Source organism: Pelobates fuscus, chromosome 3 (genome assembly GCF_036172605.1).
Source record: "Pelobates fuscus isolate aPelFus1 chromosome 3, aPelFus1.pri, whole genome shotgun sequence".
NCBI classification, from domain to species: domain Eukaryota; kingdom Metazoa; phylum Chordata; class Amphibia; order Anura; family Pelobatidae; genus Pelobates; species Pelobates fuscus.
Genome location: NC_086319.1, coordinates 340,853,618 through 340,872,030, shown reverse-complemented (window position 1 = coordinate 340,872,030; position 18,413 = coordinate 340,853,618). Strand labels below are relative to the sequence as shown.

Sequence of the window (18,413 nt, the reverse complement as noted above, 5' to 3'; positions counted from 1 at the left end):
GAATACGGGAAGTATGTGGCTGTGGCAGAACAACACAGGTTGCTAAGGTCACGAGTAAGACCCTCTCTCTGTGTTAGGCTTATCTCAGGGGGCCCATAAGCTGGCTGTCTGGCCATTGGCACACATGGTCTATTGCCAGAGATCGAGTGACCAGTGGTCCTCTTGCTCCCCCAGAAGGCACATGTTGAGGGAGTATGTGATATACTTCTGTCAGTGTCCTGCCAGTGAAGTTAGCATGTTGCACTATGGCCCTGTGAATTTAGTTATGCACCTGTGTGTGTGTGGTCAGACACTTGCTCTTAACTCTTAAAACTTAGCTCTTGAAGGTCCACTAAAGTCACCCAGGCCACATCATCTGAATGAAATGGCATGGGTGCAGTGGCCCTGTGAATTTAACCCTTGAAGGTAAAACATTGCCATTTTGCAGAAATGCAGATTTTTAGCTCAAAGGGTTAAACACAACAGAAGCACCTCTAGTGGTTGTTGCACTGACTGCAGCTGTAACAGCCACTGGAAGTTTTTCCCCTGCACTGACTGGGTAAAACTCTGTTGTATGACATGGAAGTCTGCATAGGTAAGCACTGATACAATGCTTTTGTAGGGGGAAGCTTGGATGGATGTGTGGTGCTGCCTCATATGAGCATCAGGTCCCCGATGCGGACTCCATGAGGAGAGGTAAGCAGCACTAATGCTAATTAAGCCTTGTTGCTTTAAAAATGTGAGTTAAACCCCTTATTTTATTATATTTATGGTCTACCCTGGTGGGAGAGTTCCTATATAACTATGGAGAGGGACACTACAGCATTAGGAATACAGATTTGTATTGAAAGATCACAGTAATTGGAAAATCTTTGGGGGGTTTTCACTATACAGATTATAACAAATTATAGTTAACGTAAAAAAATAATAATTCCAGAACTGGTCAATAATAGTCAAGATGCAAATATAAATTGCGTATTGAACTGAAATCTAGTAACCCCCTGGGGGAATTAGTGATCGTGTGTCAGGGACGAGCCTTTAGGGGATAACCCTCACTAAAGTGCTGTAAACAAAAAGGGAAGACCCTGAGAGCACTAGGCCCCTAAGGTCAACAGTTAGGGCGTCCCTCAAACTGAATAGTAAATATATTAAAATGTAACTTTTATTGCTTTATTAAAATCCCCCAAAAATAAATGTGAAACTAATCAATAACAAACATATATCCAACGAAAAAACAAAAAACAAAAACAAAAGGCTAATAGATGAAGTACTATGACAGGCTGGGGGCTGTTTTTTCCTTTTTCGTTGGATATATGTTTGTTATTGATTAGTTTCACATTATTTTATTTTTTATTTTTAATAAAGCAATAAAAGTTACATTTTAATATATTCACTATTGAGTTTGAGGGACACCCTAACTGTTGACCTTAGGGGCCTAGTGCTCTCAGGGTCTTCCTTTTTTGTTTAAGACGCAAATATAGCCAAAATGGAAAGTCTTCCCAAAACTGAATTATTTGTCCAAACTTAGCAATTTGATTTTCTGTTTGCTACAATTCCCTGTTTGGTTAATAAGTGTTGTTGTGTAGGTTACACTTACCATGATAAACGCCAAAAACTACTGCAGATCCTGTTATTGCACCCAGGAACTGTGCACTCACATAGAATGGAAATTTTGCCCAATGTAATCTTCCTGTTAGACACATGGCGAATGATACTGCTGGATTTATATGACCACCTGAGAAGATAGGATCATATACAAGGCAATTAATTAAATTTTGAGAAAATCGATTCTTTGTAAATGACAGTTATTCAAATACAAATTCACAGCTGACTTCTATCATATACCAGGGACTGTACATGACATGAACCCATTCCCCCCTCCCCTTCCAATCCCACAATGCTCAGGAACCTTTTAAAAGGAATCTCCAGTGCCAGGAAAACGATCCGTTTTCCTGGCACTGGAGGGTCCCTCTCCCTCCCACCCCCCAATCCCCGTTTACTGAAGGGGTGAAAACCCCTTCAGTCACTTACCTGAGGAAGCGGTGATGTCCCTCGCCGCTGTCTCCTCCTCGGCGACGCTCCGCCTCTCCATTGCGGCGGCCGGTGGGCGAGACTGATCCCGCCCACCGACCGAGGAGGCCTAATGCACATTAGCGCACCCCATAGGAAAGCATTGAAAAATAATTTCAATGCTTTCCTATGGGGATTTGAGCGACGCTGGAGGTCCTCACACAGCGTGAGGACGTCCAGCGACGCTCTAGCACAGGTTTCCTGTGCTATAGACCAGGAAGTGACCTCTAGTGGCTGTCTAGTAGACAGCCACTAGAGGTGGAGTTAACCCTGCAAGGTAATTATTGCAGTTTATAAAAAACTGCAATAATTACACTTGCAGGGTTAGGAGTAGTGGGAGTTGGCACCCAGACCACTCCAATGGGCAGAAGTGGTCTGGGTGCCTGGAGTGTCCCTTTAACAGTAATTACATATTACTTTTCTTTCCTTATTATCCTTCTCAAACCTCTTAATGATTTATGACTTTGTGTGATGTTTAAACAAGTCATAGAACATCCCACTCTTTAGATAAAAGACTCTTAGCTACAAATATGCAGTAACGCAATGGGTACCAGATTTGCACCAAACTATGACAATCTTTTCATGTCATTTTAGGAGTGACTTCTGGGTGGTAAATATGGTCTGTAATCGACGGTACATGGAAAGGCACAGAAGAAAGCCTCTGAGAATTTTTAGGAAACCAATTAAACTAATTGGAAGGAAAGTTATTAAACGTGATAATTAGACATTGACAATTATATTGATGGTGGTTTATTTAAAACCAGCACCCATTTTACATCAGTGGATGTTAATAGTTAAATCCACCTGAGGGGTTTTGTTTTTTTAAATGCTTTGTCCTGTCTGTGGAACATGCTGATATCTCAGTTCCTCAGAATTCAGAGCAACTGTACTGCTCTTGACACTTTTGCACCCAATCTACCAAGATTAAAAATACTTTTGTACAAAATGGTTATGACATCAGATTGCTAAATCAGAATTAACAAATATTTAAAAATACTTTTGTTTAAGTCTTTTTTTGAACAGCTTTCAAATCAAGAAAATTTCAACAAAATATTAGCCAATATTAAGAAATTAGCCCATCTTACATGGTTTATTATGAGAAAAACAAGTTGTTATATTTAGAGGTACTTTTAATTTAAAATTGAGTTTGGTAGGCAATCATATTGGAGAACAAAATAAACACGCGTTGTTGCGTAGAAAGGGTATTTGCTTGTTCAGTCTGCAAAAACACCAATAGTAACAGCAGACATTTGGCAGCTTTTATAGATGCACATAATAAAAAAAAACTAAAACATTTAAAATCTTTTTACCTACTTTTCTAAAAATGTTATCTGCCTTTTTATCTGTGCATCCCAACTCTACTATGTGGGGAGGACCAAGTGCCCCTACACGAGAGAGTTAAAGAACATGTCAGAAATATAAAATAAACTGTTATGAAAAAAACATATTGTTTCTTCGATTGCATAATAGTGATCCCAACAATTTACAATTACTGGCTATTCAGAAAGAATAGAAACAGGGTAGAATATACCTAGACATATAAAAAATAAAAGAAAGAATACGCTCATAGGGGATTAACGTAAAAAACACAAATGCCCCTTATGTTTATGTCACACTCACAAGATATATGTGGTTTTCAGGCACATCAATTAGATGAATTTTCTTCAATCCCTCAGAGTCAGAATAGTAGTTTGGACATGTAAAAAATAAAAATCGACATAGTATAGCGTTGTTATGGAAATAAAATAACAGCTTTAATGGTTGCACTTACAGTGTAACACTTGTAAAAAGGCCCATCAGCACAAATCTGTTTCTCCCATAAAAAATGGAGCTAAACGTCCTTGTTGAAGTTTCAGGCAGGCAGTACACAATAGTAAAATAATAAAATAACAAATAGCAATCACTGTCAGTCTCTACGCGTTTCGTCCGGATCACCAGACTTCCTCAGGAGTAGTGGAGTGCTTCAATGCACTCCACTGAAGCACTCCACTACTCCTGAGGAGTAGCGTCGATTTTTATTTTTTACATGTCCAAACTACTATTCTGACTCTGAGGGATTCAAGAAAATTCATCTAATTGATGTGCCTGAAAACCACATATATCTTGTGAGTGTGACATAAACATAAGGGGCATTTGTGTTTTTTACGTTAATCCCCTATGAGCGTATTCTTTCTTTTATTTTTTATATGTCTAGGTATATTCTACCCTGTTTCTATATTTGTGAGGATTAAGAGGAATCCTCTTGTTTTACCTGACTAGAAAAGGGAAGTAATTATCCTTTTTATTTACTCATTTTTTCACTGCACCTGGGTGGTCTGAATTTGTATTTGTGTATTCAGAAAGGATCAATGAATTCTAAGGGTGAAGATACTATTAGGAAGTTGGGACAAACAAAAATGAGATGGATTTATAACCTGAACACATCAAGTCACTATGGTCTCAATACGGACTTTTAATTACAGGAGTGTCCTTTTCTATAATTTATTTATATGATATCTACTGTTTGCAAAAATAATCTTAAATCTTATTTAATTAGTGAAGAATACATTTAGATAGCACATAAACATTACCTTTATAGGCTATAAATACAACTGTCTCCACTTATATACTTTTAAATCACAATAAGTGAATTTAAATGGGTTTAATTTTATGTTTAATAACGTGTTTACTGATTAATTTCACATATTAGTGTCTTTTTCTCTTTTCTCAAAGCTTTATGGACTTTGTAGTACATTACAGAGACGGGAAGCGACTTATCTGGAAGAGCCGCGATGTGCCACATCCGCTTCATGAACTTTAACATTGAGGGAAGGACTACACCTCCGCTTACCTATAGAGCCCTTCTGATTGGATGAATACAACCCACAGGATAATGAAGAGCAGGCTATTTCTCTCATTTGAATAGATGAACCCGAGCATAGCTGTATGCTGATTGAAGGAAAAAAATCTACAAATGGCGATACGCGTCTCGAAAGGAGGAATTCACACTATTTATTTTGATTTTATGTTTTTAAGTTTTGCCAAATACATTTGCTTATTCTTCATATACCTGCTGGTTCCTTCTTACACTGCTTCATTGGTCTGTTAAGAAGGCTAGTGTCACCCTATTTTGGTACCATACCTGCAATACTTGGAGCCAGTATTTTATAGGCTCCTAATAAATGTGAGCACACATCTTCACAATGTCATATACACCACTGTTGCGTGTAATACTGCACCAAGTTTGTTCTTTATTTTTTGTTTTCTTTTGCTGCCATTGCTGTAGGAGTATACTATATAGTTGTGCAAGAAGAAGGTAGTGTTGCCACCTTAAAGGCACAGAAGCCCACTTGTTTAGAACCTGTACTCATCAAAGGCTCCCACAAATGTAAGTGTTTATTAATCACCATCTTCTAGAGCACATTCATATCTCTCTTTCTCTCTCTTTCTCTTTGTATACAGTTAATACAATGTTAAACAAAAATCTGCACACCAGTCAAGCCTTAAGACTTGCTTTTCCCACAGAAATCACAAAATCTGCAGTGATGTTACTACCGCAAAGGATTCTGGGTGGGAATATGCAAATGAGTTCAACAAAGAATCACATTTTTGCCTCATTATTCCATTTTAAACATAGATTCCTTTGAGTCTGTGTTTGTTGTATGCAACAGCTTTGAAACGCAGCTTAGGAAAATATGCAAAGCCAGTAAATATTTGGATCATTCTTTATATTTTATATTATATTGTCTTTTCTTTATATTTCTCTTTATATATATATATTATACTTATATTAATTGGGTTTTTTTCCGTTTATTGTACATATACCTATAATACCCCAGTGTGTTTAAGGTGGTAGGTTACTTTACTTCTAAACACTTTGCTCGTACGTTTTGGATTTATTTTGGTTTATCATCTAAACAATGAGACAGTTATGTGGTATTTTAAAGAAAGTTAAGGTTACAGTTAGAGATACGAGAGAAAAATAAAAATATACAGAAAAATGACTAATTCTACCACTAAAAACTGTTTTATGTAGTAATAAATTAATGTTTTGCAGATTATCCTTTTACAGGTAACTAAAAGGTCTAAGTAAACATTGTGAGCAAATAATTAGAATTCTCAATTTAAATACAAACAAAAGGCTAAAGGCTTTAAACTACTAAAATAAACTAAAATACATTGTGGTGGATATATGCATTGTAAAATTCAAGCCAAACTATCAGGAATCATCTTTCAGTTCACCTAATATTATACAACGTACATTTCCTATTCAAAGTATGCTACTTCTCATGAAATAAAACATTTAATTCTTTGCTTAGAAGCAATTCTGGCTACATGGTACAGGAGCCAGTAAGGCTAGATAGACAATGCCAGACAATGGACAACACAGTATTGCCTGCTTAGCAGGGCCGGATTAACATAGGGGCTGATGGAGCTGCAGCTCCAGGCCCAAGCCCATGGAATAGGCCCATTTAAAACAAAACAACCAAAAAAAATTTTTTTTTTTTTTTTACACACTTCTCTTAGGTTTGCCACCTGACTGGTATTTTACTGGCACAGCCGGTATTTGAGGCTGCCTGGTCGTGCCGGTATTGCAGTAATACCGGCAATACAAATGCAGGTATTTTTCGCAGAATAAATGGAGATTACTCTGCAATACCAGCACTGGCCAGTAGGGGTCACTGTGTGTGGAGAGAGGCAGGGATAGGAAGTTACAGCATATCCCTGCCTCTCTCTACTACTCACTGATCTGTGGGGGAGCAGCAACACAGCAGCTCTACAGCTCAGGTAAGTGAGGGATGGGGGTAAAGGCAGCAGGGATACATGGGGACACTGAGACACTAGGGGACACAGACACTAGGACACATGGGGACACAGACACTGGGAACACTGAGACACTTGGGGACACTGGAAAACATGGGGACACTGAGACACTAGGGGACAATGAGACATTGGGACACGGAGACACTATGTCCCCATGTCCCCCACCCAGTGTCCCTATATGTCCCAGTGTCCCCATGTCGGTCCACAACTGTCCCCATGTCTCCCAGAGTCCCCAAGTGTCTGTCTCCAAGCCAGTGTGCCCTAGTCTCCCAGTGTCTGTGTTCCCATGTCCCTGTGTCCCTAGTGTCTTAGTGTCCCAATTTCTCCCAGTTTCCCTAAATGTCTCTCAGTGTCCCCGGGTCTCTCAGTGTCCCCGGGTCTGTCAGTGTCCCCATGTCTCACAGTGTCCCCAGTATCCTAGTGACATGGGGACACAGACATTGTGACACTGGGAAAAATGGTGACACTGAGAGAAATGGGGACACTGACAATGTGATACATAGGGACACTGGGTGACTTGCGAGACTGAGACAGGGAGACACTGGGAGCAATCCATCTATACAGCAGAATCAAACTGTGAGTATTTTGTTGGTGATTTTACAGAATTTTCTCTGATGTCACTCCTTGTGATTTACATCATGTGATTTTTTTTCCAAGAAAGGTGGCAACCCTAACTACTCTTCACATACTCTTGCTTAAAGGAGCAAAATAGGGTCAGGAACACAATCATGTATTTCTGACCCTATTATGTTAAAACCACCACCCTGGCCCCTTCTTGCCTCCCCAAATATAGTAAAATATTACTTGTATTCAAGTCTGCAGCTGCTGGCTCTGCCTCTGAACTGACTGTCTGCTGACATCATCAGAAGTGGTGGTCTGAGCAAATTACAATACTTCCCCATAGGATTGGCTGAGACTGTCAACTAGGCAGATCAGGGGCAGAGCCAGCACAAGTCCAACATAGCCCTGGCCAATCAGCATATCCTCATAAAGATAAATTGAATCAATGTATCTCTATGAGGAAAGTTCACTGTCTGCATGCAGAGAGTGGAGACACTGAATGACAGTGCTACACACTAGGAAGTACGGCCCCAGGAAGCACCTCTAACAGCCATCTAAAGAGTGGCCAGTTGAGTTGTTTTCTCTGAAAAGACAGTGTTTACTGCAAAAAGCCTGAATTTAATGATTCTACTTACCAGAACTACAATAAGCTGTAGTTGTTTTGGTGACTATAGTGTCCCTTTAAGTTTGGAAGCTTAAGAGGGATGTATGGGAACAAAACTTGTGTGGACTGGCTGACAATAAAATTAGTTAAGGTAATGCAGACGCTGGTCTCTCTAACACTGTGGCATGTCCACTTTCTTCTACACTACATACACCTTTTCTCTGTCCCAGACTATATACCAGGAACTTCTGCCTGCTAGTAACAAGGTAAGGAGACAATTGGACCAGCGAGTGCTAGGGGACAGTCCTTAAAAAGCATGGAGTGAGAGCATCATTAGACGCATTTATGTTAAGCTCAGGGTGCTGCCTGCATAGTATGCCCTTAGTTGGACAGCCTGCATGATTGGCGGGAAGCCTGACATGCATTCATGCCAGGCTGTCCTTCAAATTCTTTGGACAGACATGTCCCCTTTTTGGGCATGTTCTCCCCTTTTGGCAGGTCTGGCCACGTGATTCGCGTCAGTGGCACACCCTTTTACCCCGCCCATTGACTTCCTGCTTCACTGGACACTGCTGTTAGGGGTTATGGATTTACTTGAAAGATGAAAGCATAAATTAGAGAGAGATTCAAATAGAGTATGTGTTTTCGTATAGCTGCATCCTATGAGTTTCCCTCCAGCACCATCTCCATCAGATACATGACACTTGGGAGGTATGGTTGTTTTAGTGTTTTTGGTCGATAAGATTCTGTAATTAGGCCCATCATAATTGTCAGCACCAGGCCCACTGTGCTATTAATCCGGCCTTGCTGCTTAGGAGAGACGGTAGAGGGGTTTTAGTCAGACACAGGGAGGGGGCAACTATGCTAGTTCCCATTGCAGCAACTAGTCAACTCCAGATATAAATGACTGTGCTTTAATGTGAAATTACAGCCATGCACAGCCAAATTTGCTTAATTTTATGAACATAAATACGATTTTTTTCTGAGGACAATATTAGAATATTTGTGACATTTTGCAAGACAAGAGATCTAAGGTTGTAAAAGGGTTAACATATTTGCTCATATAACAAAATTACACCCTTAAAAATGTATGCCAGTATAGCTAACACTATGTTTATATGGCTGTAAATCACAGCTTTCCTTGTATGTAAAGTGTATAATTACATACATAATTTTGCAATAAGATAACTAAGAAATTACAACGCACATTACAACATTATGTACATGCACTTGCTTGAAAAGAATGTGACATCCTTCCGTGGTGCTTTGCTGAGAGGCACTGGGTTCTGTAGCACAGACTACATTGAATTAATAAATATGCAGTAAATGTTTGGGATAGAAATGGTTTAATCTACTAGAATGCAGCAGTATCCACACTGAATGGACATAATGGTATGTATTGGCTGTATATGATATAAAGTAATGGTTTTTATATAAAAGGAATGCGACTTAAAACATTTTTTTAAATTGGTTAATGCGTTTTTAACATTTTAAACTAGAAATGTCTCGTGTTTTAAAGGCACAGTAAATGCTGGTTTTGCAATCACATCATTTTACTACTGCATCAGTATTGGTTCAGAAAGCCAGAATCAATGGACAGTCCCACCAGTTTTGTGTTTCGTTACAATATAAAATATCTCCAATGGTTATCAACACATAATGTCGGTTAAATATTTCAATATTTGTGTGATGGACAAACTAGATTAATATTATTATTATTATTGTTGTTGTTGTTATTATTATTATACCTTTGGATACATTGTTTCAGTTTTTATTTATTTTCTACCTTTCTTTCACCAATCTTATGGATGGGGTCTCACTGTTAACACTTGCCCGAGTCTGCAGTAGTTTTAGCAACTTTTATAGTAAAGATTTTTAAATTTACATTTGTAATTTTAAAAAATTGTTGGTTTTTTTGCACATTTTTAACCTATTCTACATATAATACATTGAAAAATGTGAGGCACTTTTAAGTGTAAATTGTCTGTTTAAAACAATAAACTTTGATATACAAATAAAATGTGACCTTTAAATTTACAGGGAGACAAAATTAGCCTTGATGCTCAATCTTTGTTTGCTTTTTGTAAGGTCAGTATTCCACTGAACGTGTAAATACAGATAAAGCTGAGCTATAGCACACTTTGTGTTCTAAATACCAAAACAAAAAAAATGAGTTAAAATTGAGTTAAAATATCGTGTTACAAATAATTATTTTTTTTTGTCAATGTTGTGACAATGGATCTGCGACTCAACACTATCTTATAAATAAAATAGAAAATGGTTGCTCAATTATTTCAGATTAACAAAGGCTCAAAACTGCAAGTTCTACACTATTAGACAGACAAGCATAAAAGTTCAAATAATAGAGAATAGGATAAGTGCTAAAAGGTAACTATACGTAGAACTGTAAGCAGGCAGCAAACCCTGGTAGTAAAGGGTACCCTCAGCCCCTTACTCATGAATACAGAGCAAGATAATACAAAATATATGTACAGGTTGCCCCAAAATAAAAAGTCCAATAGAATATTAGATGCTTGGAGTATTCTTTACTTCTAACTCGTCCAGGCTTCTGATAGTGGCAGGTGTATGTAATAAAGAAGAACGATTACCAGTAATGGTGCAGAGTATTTAGTACCAAGTGCAGAACAAACAACAAAGAGGTCTATATTGTAGCACTCACATTTAGTAGAAGTGAAAGCCTAATATCTTTAATGCTTAAAGGGACTCTCCAGTGCCAGGAAAACAATCTGTCCCCTCTCCCTCCCACCTCCCAATCCCTGGTTTCTAAAGGGGTGAAAATCCCTTCAGTAACTTACCTGAGACCCCCGCCAATGTTCCTCGGCAGTGGTTTCAGGTCGCCGACGCTCCTCCTCTTCATTAGGGTGGCCGGTGGGCGAGACTGATCCCGCCCGCGGAACTATAGATGCCAATATATGCTTTTATATATGCTTTTCAATGCTTTCCTATGGAGAATTGAGCGACGCTGGAGGTCCTCACACAGCGTGAGGACATCCAGCGATGCTCTAGCACAGCTAGCACAACCTCTGCTATGGACCGGTAAGTGACCTCTAGTGGCTGTCTAGTAGACAGCCACTAGAGGTGGAGTTAACCCTGCAAAGTAATTATTGCAGATTATAAAAAACTGCAATAATTACAGTTGCAGGGTTAAGGGTAGTGGGAGTTGGCACCCAGACCACTCCAATGGGCAGAAGTGTTCTGGGTACCTGGAGTGTCACTTTATTTTATACTAGATATTTTAAGCATTAAAGATATTTGGTATTCACCTAATTTATGTGTCTGACCATTTATTATATTTTTTATGCTTTTAAGGTTTTTTTTTAAGTTTGTTTTAGTTTTTTAGATCTTTTACTGTTTCTGGCACATTTATACCACCATTGCCTACCTATTACCTGTATCATGGGAAGAACTACCCTACATTGTATCCCTGGTGGAGCACTATTTTTTGCCTTTTATATCTTTGTATATATCCATCTATGTGCCGAGTGACTGACTCCTAGGACAATATATCCGTCAGTGGGGATTGTACCGCTGCACGCTGTTACACTCAGAGCTGGTTTTATAGCTCTACTAAATGTGAGTGCTATATCATAGACCTCTTGTTGTTTGTTCTGCACTAGGTACTAGATACTCTGCAACATTACCGGTTATCTTTCTTCTTTATTACATATACCTGCCATCATCAGAAACCTGGACGATTTACAAGTAAAGAATACTCCAACCATCTGATATTCTATTGGACTTTATATTTTGGCGCAACCTGTACATGTATTTTGTATTATCAAGCATATAAGTTATTCAGCATTGCAAACCTAGGGGGCCTGCGGCACACTCACAAGGGCTGGATTTCTGCTCACCAGAGCTGAATGTTCACTTGCCAATGGCTAGTGGGTGAGTGGAAACTTTGAGCCCTTTTCTAGTGCTTTAAATGTCAATACTTAATCTTTTCTGCCAACATTATTAGACATAATTGTGGTGAGTAAACTATAAGTATCTAAATGAGGATTTGATAACCTTAGCACGACCTAAGATACCGTGGAAAGGATATGCTTCAATAATGGTAATAGTGATAATATGTAATCTCACCATAGAGGAGGAAGACTTGTATTATAAAGAAGAATTGTATTATATTAAAATACTGACATAGAAAAATTAAAAACAAAACTGACAGATTGTTGATATTTAAGTCAGTATGTTTTACACCTCATCAGCTTGGTATAATGCTGAAAAAAACAAGTTACCAACTGCTAACAAACAATATATCATATGGGAAATATGAAAAATAAGTTTACTCCATACTTAAGTACATTTAAGCACTAATATATAGTGTCCAATGAACACCTGTAAAGTATTGCAAACCCGGTTTATAAAAAATGCTACGGGGTTTATTCACTAAACAGTAAACTGTAGTGCATTTAAACCAAAATTGCAGAAATTAAGGCTAAAATTGCAAAGCTGTAAATCAGATATTTTACCTATATTTAGCTATTTGGTTTCAATTTACTGCCATAGGGCAACGTAGTCTGATGATCATGGGTGAAGAGTGCATATGCTGAATCTTTTATGGTGACCTGATTTCTATGGAAATTAATTGAAAAATATGTTTTTTTATGTCTAAATTTATGAAAAAGTGGTGGTCAGTACCTGTAGGGGTATTTCTATTATACAGTAATTTTTTTAATTTTATTTAGACAGTGTGATGTCCCTTTAAAGACCACTATAGTGCCAGGAAAACATACTCGTTTTCCTGGCACTATAGTGCCCTGAGGGTGCCCCCACCCTCAGGGTCCAACTATCGTCGGGCTAGTTGGAGAGGAAGGAGGTTAAACACTTACCTTTCTACAGCGCCGGGCCCCCTCGGTGCTGGAGACTCTCCTCCTCCTTTCCCCGTCATCGGCTGAATGCACATACGCGGCAAGAGCCACGCGCGCATTCAGCCAGTCTCATAGGAAAGCATTCACAATGCTTTCCTATGGACGCTGGTGTCTTCTCACTGTGAAAATCACAGTGAGAAACGCGGAAGCGCCTCTAGCAGCTCTCAATGAGACAGCCACTAGAGGCTGGATTAACCCTATTATAAACATAGCAGTTTTTCTAAAACTGCTATGTTTATAGAATAAAGGGTTAAACCTAGCTGGACCAGGCACCCAGACCACTTCATTAAGCTGAAGTCGTCTGGGTGCCTATAGTGGTCCTTTAAACACTGAGGTGTACCAGGGAAACTTGTCAGTATTTTTTAGTTGTGATAATTTCCTGACTGTTGGCAGCTGCCTAAACGAACACTCCAGTGGACATTTTTTTTTTATCTATTTTTTTTTTAACCATTTGAAAACAACTTATTAAATTATGCAGTGGTTTCCCCCTAGTTTATAAAGTGTCCAAGGGACTCCCATCTCTTTGTGTATATGTTTTGGGGCAGTAGTTTAGAGTAATCACTAGATTCCACTAACGTTAGTGAATGTCATCAGAAACAGTGAGTATTTATAGCAATGTTTTTTGCAATTAAAAAAAAAAAAAATTCTATTATATTTTTTATTTCTCTTACATATAGATAATATACTGTCAATGAAAACATATTTGCATTTAATTGTGCCCTTTTGCTCTGTGGGTATATCTCTCAACTGCTTACAAAATCTGCAGGTATCTTATCTGCAGCTTCTGCAGCCTTTGATAATTTTCTCCTTCTAGCTCAGACTTCCTGTGTCTGTCTAATCACAGACTTCCCAATGCAGCTCAACGACACGTCTTTGCAAGGTAGCTGCTCTGGGCAATTGCTCCCTCTTGAGTTTAGCTCCACTGAGCAAATAAAACCAGGAAGTAACATGATCTATTGTCTGACAGCCAGGGGGTGTAACAAGGTTTATTTATAAATGTTCCAATATCTATTGAAGACTGTACTTTTTGTAAAATGGAAAAAAAAAAAAAGAGAACACACACATAAAGCACTTCAGCAAACTAAACCAGCTGAAGTGCTTTGGGTGTTTGGATAATCCTGTTAACTACTAGATTTTAATGACAAGCATGCAAACAAAACCTTTTGGGTAACTTGCAGTGACATGAACTATTGCTAACATTAGATACACACTGCTAATATTAATTTGAGCTGATTTAGTTTTGAACCTCAGTAATTTGCTGTTCTAATTATCATTACATTTCTGTGGACAAGCGATCACTGTTTTTTGTTTTGTTCTGTTTTGACAGCAGCAGAATTGTCTTTGGTATTGGCTCGTTGATGTCATTATTATCATAAGACTAGTGGTGTCAAGAAATTAACTCCCTCACCGAAAAATAAATAAGTCATTTGTGACACAAACATTAAACTTGAAAAAAACAAACTATAAATAGATTATACAGAGTGAGGCAAAAGTCACTTGATATTTAAATGTATTAATCAATGCAAGATTATACTAAATAAAAATCAGAAATACGAAAAAAAAAAATAAAAGAGTTAAACAAGAGGCAAAATGAATTCATTTAAAAATAACTAATACAAATATATTGAAGTTATATAAACCTTTTCAATGGATGTTCAACGGTGGTCACAGTCAAGTTATTTTTGCCTCAACAGTATACACCGATCAGCCACAACATTAACCCCTTAAGGACCAAGCTTAATTTTTTTTTGTTTTTTTTTTTGCTGAAGGACCAAAGCAATTTTTCGCATTTTCGCTCTGTTTGTGTTTTAACAACAATTTCCATCTTTCTTATATACTGCACCAACACATATTTTATACCGTTGGTTTAAACAGATAGTTTGGATAGTGTTTTCTTATATTTAGAGATGTGTAATATGCAGTAGCTTAGGTGCACGTGCTAGTTGAAATTTGTGTATTTTTTATGGAGTGTCATACCAATTCGTTACTATTTTATAGTTGATGTCTTGATATTTGGAGCATAGAGAACTGTGGTGTGTCAGTATGAACATTTTGGCCCATTCCTGGTCAGTGAAAGACATTTGCAGAGCATCTTCTCAGTATGACGTAAACCTGAACGGGGCAGGTTGGGCTCCAGTGAGGACCAACTAAAATAGAGTAGAGACACCACATTATAATGGTTCTGGCAAATAGCATAGCTCATTGAATGGCGGAAGTTGCCTGTTTAGTGCCATGATTGATGTGTAGAAGTGTCTTAGTAGGTGATAACGGAATCCTCAAGTGGCGTAGGCTGCCTTCTCTCGACACATATCACAATATACATAGCCAAATTAAGGTTAGAAAATAACTTTTTCGCTATGTATAATGGTATGGTCTGGAATAAGTAAAGTAGCCTGGGCAACAAATTAATCTTGATAGACGGTATAGGTTCAAACCACGATATATGTGGCATGCCTTCATTTCTACCTAAAAAGTTCAAGTATACATTTTTAAAATCTTTGTAAGATAGTGCTCCTAAATATCAGAATTGTTCCAGGCACCACCAGAATGGGAATTGTGTCTATAATTGATCAGCCTGTGAGGATAGGATGGCAAGATTTAGTGCTTCGGGTTTGTCTAGGTTAAGTTTAAGTTAAGTTATTCAGTTCACCATGAATGCAAAACTTTCATAGAATGTTGGGTAAGGAAACTACTGGCTTTTCTACATAAAAAAGCAGGTCGTCCGCATATGCCAAGAATTTGTTCCTGTGTATTGGAATCACCAGATATTTAAATTTTTCCAAAAGGCTTCCAGGAATGGCTCAAGCTGTGGCGTACGTACCGCGGTCGCAGGGGTCGCAGCTGCGACCGGGCCCGGCACTCCAGGGGGCCCGGCCGCCCTGCGGCCCCCCCGCGACCGGGTAGCAGCTGCCACGCTTTGCGGCCCCGGCCCGTGTGGCAAAACGCCGGGGCCGCATGTCAAGGGGTCCATCGGGTGGCCCATGCTGTCAGGGCCACCCGATGGACATGGATTGTAAGTGGGCCCGGTCTGCGCTGAGCACTTTAAGTGCTCAACCGGGCCCCCTGTGATGAGATCATCACACGCTGGGAGGAAGTGACCGCACGTCACTCCTCCCAGCATACTGAGAGCCCGCGCAGGAGGAAACAGAAAGGAGGAGGGAGTCAGAGTGGGAACTCTGACTCCCATCAGGCTGAGCCACCCCTGGACCCACACATGGTAGGAAACATTTTGTGTATTTGTGTCTCTGTATGTATGTATGTGTGTATGTATGTCTGTGTCTGTGTCTCTGTATATGTGTATGTATGTCTGTGTCTCTGTATGTGTGTATGTCTGTGTCTCTGTATGTGTGTGTGTATGTGTGTCTGTGTGTATGTATGTCTGTGTCTGTGTCTCTGTATGTGTGTATGTATGTCTGTGTCTGTGTCTCTGTATGTATGTCTGTGTCTCTGTATCGGTGTGTATGTCTGTATCGGTGTGTATGTCTGTGTCTCTGTGTGTGTATGTATGTCTGTGTCTCTGTATGTGTGTATGTCTGTGTCTCTGTATGTGTGTATGTCTGTGTCTCTGTATGTGGGTATGTCTGTGTCTCTGTATGTGTGTGTGTGTGTGTATGTATGTCTGTGTCTGTGTGTATGTATGTCTGTGTCTGTGTCTCTGTATGTGTGTATGTATGTCTGTGTCTCTGTCTCTGTATGTGTGTATGTATGTCTGTGTCTCTGTATGTGTGTATGTATGTCTGTGTCGGTGTGTATGTCTGTGTATGTGTGTGTGTGTGTATCTGTATGTATGTCTGTGTCTGTGTGTGTGTGTGTGTATCCATATGTATGTCTGTGTCTCTCTGTGTGTGTGTGTGTGTATGTATGTGTGTGTCTCTGTCTCTGTGTGTTTGTGTGTATATGTATGTTTGTGTCTGTGTCTCTGTATGTGTGTATGATTGTGTGTCTGTGTGTGTCTGTTTCTGTATGTGTGTATCTGTATGTCTGTGTATGTATGTGTGTCTCTGTATGTGTGTATGTATGTGTGTGTCTGTGTCTCTGTGTGTGTCTCTGTATGTATGTGTCTGCGTATGTGTCTCTGTATGTGTCTGCATGTGTGTGTGTATGTATGCATGTATGTATGTATGTATGTGTTTGTCGGGGGTGTGTGTATGTGTTTGTGTCTGTATGTATGTGTCGGGGGGGAGGGGCCCACAGTCAGGGGGGAGAGGTTCACGATAGGGGGGGCCCACGGATCAGTTTCGCACCGGGGCCCCATGGAGTGTGTGTACGCCACTGGGCTCAAGAGTCAGGACAAAAAACAGAGGAGAAGGGGGGCAAATATAATTTGAGATTGTCATTCGATCAAATAGTTATTGGGACTGTGTATACTGCTCAGACTCATTTGCAGAAATCATCTGATTTTCCATCCTATGGATAGTCAGATGCATAAACATCTAGCCTACCGTGCCAAATGATTTCTCCGCATAGATCTTCATGTGGTCATTAAATAGTAAAACCACTGACAGGTGAAGTAAATAACATTCTCTATTTTATTACAATGGAATAAATAATAATTAGGCAGTAAGTGAACAGTCAGTTCTTGTATTTCATGTGATAGAAGCAGGAAAAATGGCCAAGTAAAAAGATCTGAGTGACTTTAACAAGGACCAAATCGTGATGGCTAGAAAAACTCCATCAGGCTCATCGACGACCAAGACTCAATTATGCATGTAGGGAGCAAAGGCCAGCTTGTCTGGTCCCATTACACAGAAGAGTTACTGTAGCTTAAATTGATGAAAAATGTAATGCTGTCCACAGTGTGCAGTGTATGGGGTTGCATTCACCGCCCAGTTAAGTGCCCATGATGACCCCTGTCCACTGCTGAAGACGCCTTTAATGGGGACATGAGTGTCAGAACTGGACCATGGGGCAATGGTAGAAGGTCTTCTGGTCTGATAAATCACTTTGTCTTTTAGATCAGGTGAATGGTTGGCTGCATGTGCATTGTTTACCTGGGAAAGAGATGGTGGCAGGATGCACTATTGGAAGAAGGTAGGCCGTTATACTCTGGGCCATGTTTTGCTGGGTAAAGTTGGGCCCTGACATTCACGTGGGTGTTACTTTGACATGTACTACCTACCTAGAGATTGTTGCCGACCACATACACTTCATGGCAATAGCGTTCCCTGATGCCACTGTTTTCTTTCAGCTGGATAATGCACCCTGTCACACTTTAAAAAGTTTTCAAGAATGGTTTAAGGAACATGACAAAGAGTTCAAAGCATTGCCTTGGCCTCTAAATTCCACAGACCTCAATCCGATTGTGCATATGTGGAATGTGCTGGAACAACAAATCCGATCCATGAGGCCCACCTTGCAGCACTTAAAGGATCTGCTGCTAATGTTTGGGAGCCAGATACCACAGGATACATTCAGAGGTCTTGTGCAGTCCATGCTTCGAAACATCAGAGTTGTTTTGGAAGCGTGAGGGGGACATACACAATATCAGGAAGGTGGTTTCAATG

At 39.5% G+C, this 18,413-nt stretch overlaps 1 protein-coding gene across 2 annotated transcripts in view; it reads right to left on the bottom strand.

Annotated features, from left to right (window-relative positions):
- Positions 1-18,413, bottom strand: part of AQP9 (aquaporin 9) — a 58,443-nt gene that overhangs the window by 26,461 nt on the left and 13,569 nt on the right. For both annotated transcript variants that reach the window (XM_063449105.1, XM_063449106.1), the window contains exon 3: positions 1,577-1,714. In XM_063449105.1, the coding sequence (XP_063305175.1) occupies positions 1,577-1,714 (138 nt within the window). The remainder of the gene's footprint in view (positions 1-1,576; positions 1,715-18,413) is intronic.